The sequence below is a fragment of the Benincasa hispida genome, chromosome 2 (assembly GCF_009727055.1).
Source record: "Benincasa hispida cultivar B227 chromosome 2, ASM972705v1, whole genome shotgun sequence".
Taxonomy (NCBI): domain Eukaryota; kingdom Viridiplantae; phylum Streptophyta; class Magnoliopsida; order Cucurbitales; family Cucurbitaceae; genus Benincasa; species Benincasa hispida.
The window spans coordinates 16,255,874-16,261,929 of record NC_052350.1 but is presented as its reverse complement, the minus strand read 5'-3'; the positions used below and the strand labels follow the sequence as shown (position 1 = coordinate 16,261,929).

The 6,056-nt window shown below is 34.3% G+C and overlaps 1 protein-coding gene across 1 annotated transcript; it reads left to right on the top strand.

Moving 5' to 3' along the window:
- Positions 1 to 1,119: 1,119 nt before the first annotated feature.
- On the top strand, positions 1,120 to 4,005 carry LOC120071725 (flavonoid 3-O-glucosyltransferase-like). Its single transcript, XM_039024108.1, has 2 exons — positions 1,120 to 1,760; positions 2,696 to 4,005. Exons 1-2 carry the CDS (start codon positions 1,253 to 1,255, stop codon positions 3,553 to 3,555), a joined length of 1,368 nt encoding a protein of 455 aa, XP_038880036.1. The 5' UTR covers positions 1,120 to 1,252; the 3' UTR covers positions 3,556 to 4,005.
- Positions 4,006 to 6,056: the final 2,051 nt, after the last annotated feature.

The following is a 6,056-nucleotide window of genomic DNA, read 5'->3' as shown; positions in this document are numbered from 1 at the left end:
ACCCCCATATGGATGTGGACTTTATTTTTTTCCTTTATATATATATATATATATATATATATATATATATATATATATAGTGGTATATATGTACTTTGTTTTAAGCTTTGGTAGGAAATTTGATATATACTATAATATATGTATTCGTTTATTTGACATAAATGAGTGTTTTCTTTTTTATTTAAACTTATTGTATTATGATATATATACTGTAGTGTGAATGAAATTTATGAAGATTTATATATTGTGGTATATTTCATATATTGGTTTATATTATGATTTATGTCAAGCATTGAGTCAATCTCTAATTTATAAATTGTAGTATATTTCATATATTGGTTAGAATATTTTCAAATACCTAACAAAATGTTACAAGGTATATTTAAAATAATCATGAATCTATCATGATGTTCTAAGGTATATTTAAAATAATCATTAATCCAAAAAAAAAACTATATTAAATGAGAAAAATTATATTAAATGCATTTTCTCTCTTTATAATAAATATATTTTCTTAAAACTATATTAAATGCATTTTCTCTCTCCATCATTAAAGTAACTTCAAAAATAGGAAAAATAATATATAAAACGAATATAAATAAATATAAAAAGGATAAAATTTTCCAAAAATAATACTAAAAGACCTTTTTTTTAAAAAAAAATCAAATTTAAAGACATTTAGGAAAATATATGGCTACTTCTTATGTTAAAATCTAAACAATAATTTTTTAAAAAATAAAATAAAAAGAATGATTTTATCCAGAGTTATAGGTAAAAGCTCTGAGTGAAATAATTCAAACTTTCAAAATATTTGAAATATTTATGAAATATGAGGTGTTGAGAGAATTTTCCACTTAAAAATATTTTCCCTTTTTGTGTTAATTCTAAAGTGAGAGTAAATAATGGATCGGTTGCAATATTGAGTCCAGCCCAATTGGGGAATGTGCTGATCATCAGCAATTTTGAGCTTGTCGTCGGCCCATTATGGCTGTTAGAAGGATTATAACAGAATCCGTACGCAAAATCAGAGTGGAAGCAAGAAATTAAAGAAGAAATGAATGAATGAATCCCGAAGTTGACGTGGTGAAAGCTAGCTCATCCATTTTCAACCGTCTTTTAATTTTGCAATTGGTATCAACCTACCCCATTTTTGTCTCTGTCTCTCCCAATTCAATACCCCCTTTAACCCTACAGCCGTAAAATTTAAACCAAAAGCAGAGCCCAGCAGCAGCAGCAGCAGCCTCTACTACCAATGTCAACATCCAATCCCCCAGAAACGACAAAGCATGTCGCCGTTTTGGCATTCCCTTTCGGAACTCACGCGGGGCCTCTTCTCACGCTTGTACGGAAACTCTCGGACGCGGCCCCAGACGTACGATTCTCGTTCCTCAGCACAGCTAAATCCAACGATTCCATCTTCTCGGGCAGGGGCTCAATTGGGGACGACAGAGTGAAGCGGTTTGACGTCGGCGATGGGTTGCCGGAGGGTTTTGTGTTGGGGCCGGGAAAACAGATGGAAGTGATGGAGCTGTTCTTGGAGGGGGCGGCGGAGAGGTTTAAGAAGGGGATGGAGGCGGCGGCGAGGGAGATGGGAGAGGGAATTGGGTGTTTGATTAGCGATGCGTTTTATTGGTTTGTGGGAGAAATGGCAGAGGAAATGAAAGTCGGGTGGGTGGCGCTTTGGACGTCGGGGCCTCGCCCATTGCTCGTGCATCTTTGCACGGATCTCATTAGACAGCATATTGATATTAAATCTTCTGGTACGTCGCATTTTTTAATCGTTTTATTAATTCAAATTTACAGTATGCCGAAGAAGAGTAATATCTTATCTACCAATTATGTTAGTGTTGAATCATAAATTTTATTTTATTTTTGAACTTATGACATTATATTTGAATTTGAGTTACACTTTTTACGTTACTATTTTTGTAAATTCTACTCTATTTGAAAATTTATATTACGAGGTGCAATGTCTATTTTTTTTCCTTAAATTAAGTTACAACTTTCAAGTTTATACCACTGAACTTCTAATTTTAATATACGACATTACTATATTATCAATTTTGAACATGTTAATATATCATAAAAAATTTGCCCCAATGTCAGTGTTATTGATTTTTTTTCCAATTTCTTTTGTTACCTAAGCAGTTTCACTATCAATTTTGAAAACATATCCATATAAAATTTATTTTCTTCCCTGGAAATTATTATTATTATTTAATCAATTGGGTATAGATTAATTTTAAGGACAACATTTAAGATTTATTGAAAATATGAAGATTAAAATTGAACAATAAAAAATATGGAGATTAAAACGGAACAAATTTGACAATATGGATTGAATGATAAAATTTGTAGAAAAATGAACAAGCTTGAGCCATAGGAGTTTTTCTTCCGAATAATAATTAAGTGCAACTAATCTCATGCTCCAAGCATTTTACATATCAAAAAGATTAAAAATATATATTTTTTAAAAAAATTAACACAATAATTTTTTTGTTGTACTATAAATTACAACCAAAAATTACACAATGCACGGAGAATATTTTCCTTCTCTTAAAAGGGAGGGAAAAAGAATTTAAAAGCAAATTTTGTTCTTAACTGTAAATTCGAACCTAAAAGTAATGACTGCAAGATCTTTTTTTATATTTTGTTCTACGTTTATTAAGAATTAACGAGAAGAATTTTCCGGCAGGATCAAGAGAGAAATCCCTGGAGTTCTTGCCGGGATTCTCAGAATTGCAGGCAGGCGATTTACCTGAAGAAGTGCTGTCTCTGAGCCTAGACTCACCCTTCCCAAATATGCTACACAAAATGGGTCATCACTTTCCACAAGTCACTTCTGTTCTCATAAACTCATTCGAAGAAATAGACCCACAAATACACAACCAACTGAACTCAACCCTCCGCAACTACCTCAACATCGGTCCACTCAACATACTCTCACCGCCGCCACCTCCCTTTGATGACCACGCCTGCTTACCCTGGCTCGACAATCACCCACCCAACTCCGTCGTCTACATAAGCTTCGGCGGGTTTCTATCTCCACCGCCGCACGAACTCGCAGCGCTAGCAGAAGCACTGCAGGAGAGTAAGATTCCATTTCTCTGGTCATTTAGGGGAATCCCAGAGGAAAAATTACCGAAGGGGATTCTCGAAACAGGGAGAGGGAAAATCGTTCCATGGGCTCCTCAGGTTCAGATATTGATGCATTCTTCGGTCGGAGCGTTTGTGTCTCATGGCGGTTGGAATTCTATATTGGAAAGCGTTGGAGGAGGCGTGCCGATGATTGGGCGGCCGTTTTTGGGAGATCAGAGGATGAACTTGAAGACGGTGGAAAATGTTTGGGGAATTGGAGTGGGTTTAGAAGGAGGCGTCGTGAGTAAGAGTGGGGTTTTGAAGGCGTTTGGAAAAGTTTTGGGTAGTGAAGAGGGGAAATTAATGAGGGAGAAAGTTGAAACTCTTCGGGATTTGGCTCATAAAGCTGCTGAATCCGTCGGAAGTTCTTCTCAGAATTTCACCCGTTTGGTGGAGATTGTAACCAAGTCTATCTAGGAAATTAAGACTAGAGGAGGTTCTTCTTCATTATTACCTCGATCAAATAAGTCTAATTAATTAGTTTGGTAGAAATTTGAATATGGCTACGGTTCCCACAGAGACCAAAGTAAAAGCAAAGAAGGAAGTTTGTGCATGATTTCATTTTAGTGACTATATATATGAGGGATCTTACTACTTATTTTCATCCACAACCAAAATTATAGAAGAAAAAGAAGAAGTGCGGTTTGATACAAAGATGACGGATGTTCAAGCAGGTTTGAAGAAGGTGGCTGCTGCTGCTATCACAGTGGCAACAAGGGCATCGATGGCGATGATGATGAACCCAGTTCTGATCCCTGTTGTTGGTCCTGTTGTGGTTACTTCTTCTGTTGTTTGTTCGGTCACTGGTGTTTTGAGGAGTTTTTGGAAATTGTGATTGATATTGAAATCTGTTGTGAAAAAAAGTTACTAATGAAATTGACTTAATTACGTAGCTCTCTTAAATCTTAAGCCGCGTTTGAGGCCAAGAATTAATTATTATATTCTATATTATTATAGTTGATTATAATCGTTTATGTTTGAAGTAATAGATTATTTTAGTTTGGATTATAATAGTATGTGTTTTGAAAAGAAAACTATCTTAATAAATCTTGTAACAAATAATAAAAAATGATAATGTAAAATAGTAAAAATAGTAGCAAATAAGAATTTTGAAATATTATTTTTGTTCATAACAACATTGGTTCTGAATGGCAGAGCAACATTAAAATGAACCATCATATCGAGAGCATGTTCTCTAACGTTGGACCAGTCTGTCATGTAAGTATTGTAGACATACTTAATGGCTTCATATCGAACATAGAATGGCGGTTGCCCGAACATCTCCTGAAGCGACACCATTATCTCACGGGCGGTGGGCATTACCTCATGTTTCTTATTAAGTACATCATATATACTTGTAAGATGTAGGCTCGGCCTTTTTCATTATCCCTAACCCACCAATCATCGATGTTTCGAACATTTCGGTTTGTTGTTGTACTGGGAACCAGAGGACATCCCTCTGTCAACAAAAATCTCAAATCATCCACAACTAATATTGTATTGATGTTGCATTTCCAATTTGAATATCCTTCACCGTTAAACTTATTGAAAGCTAGCAATTGTATGATTGAATTCGACATTGCTGAAATAATTTAAACAAATTCTATTAAACTTTATGCATCTGAATCCAATTTTAGCAAAATAATAAAGTACCCAATAAATCTTTATTTATTTGCAATGATACTTTAGTGATTTAGAACAGTTATTATCGAGGGGCAGTCAACAATTCCTTCACTGAAGCAAGACAATTCTTGATCAAATACAATATCAGAATAACTCTTTACTCCTATAGTTCTTTTGGTTATCATTTTTGGTCAAGATCTTTACTAACAATTAGTAATTCTTGTAAGTGTGACCCGCCATTTTCAAATCTTATAGAACGGTATGAATATGCCCCCGAAATGAAGACAATGCCCAGACGAAACTATAAGATCATATTCATTTACTGAAGCTTGGGTTGCTCTGAGTCTTATGTTACAATCCTCCGTGAGGATCATCGTGGTTAACGACTAGCTAGTGCCGCCTACAAATAACAACAGGCGCAACATAGGTATCTCACGGTTCAAACTAATGGAGGAGACCGTAGGACAATGTTGACACATTTCCTTCACCCACTTACTATGAACTACTTCCTCCATTCACCTTATTATTGACCTATGCAAACACTTTCCGAATGGAGTAGTCGCGGTAAAAGTGACACGAAGCTGAGCATGGATCTCATGGTGTGAACTCTTGAGGACATGAGAGCCAATAACTATATATCGAATATATTGTTAATCTCCCACTGAAGTATTCTAAATGTTTGGGTATTTTATTTACTTAGGTTAAAAAACGGCTAAATTTCAAACAACCTAAGTCTATGTCATTTTTATCCAAGTATAGCATTTATATTTGGATATAACCCTATGATTTCTAAGCATTTAAACTAGTTTTAAACCTTACACCACTCACGCAAACTCATAAAATCAGTTAACAACACTCAATCTTTCGGTCATAATCCCTAGATAGGAGGTGTTACGTAAATCGTCAACTTAAGTACCCTCAGCCTTAGACAGGTTTATGAACCGATTTGAGTTTGTAACCAAATTTTATAAGGTAACAATCTATTTTAACGGTATAAAACTAGTTGTTAACCTAAGTGAGCATGTTGTGTATCTTCGTTATAGATTTTAAAGTCTATTTTACTTTTTATAACAACTTACAAAAATTAGACATGTTAAACATCCACAACATTCATCAAAGGCATTTAATATAGGATTTATATTAAAAGAAACCCTATACATGCATACTATATATTATAACAATTTATAACATACTTTTAATGTATGTAACATGCTTTCTACAGTGGGATTTTAAATTTATATGGCATACTGTATGCATATACAAGATTTATTTAATTATAACATACATCAGATGCA

What these genes read in the sequence shown, in the direction of transcription:
- LOC120071725 (XM_039024108.1), top strand. Translation starts at nt 1,253, where the DNA reads ATGTCAACATCCAATCCCCCAGAAACGACAAAGCATGTCGCCGTTTTG. An exon ending in TATTGATATTAAATCTTCTG is followed by an intron (nt 1,761 to 2,695) that starts GTACGTCGCATT and finishes ATTTTCCGGCAG; the next exon opens with GATCAAGAGAGAAATCCCTG.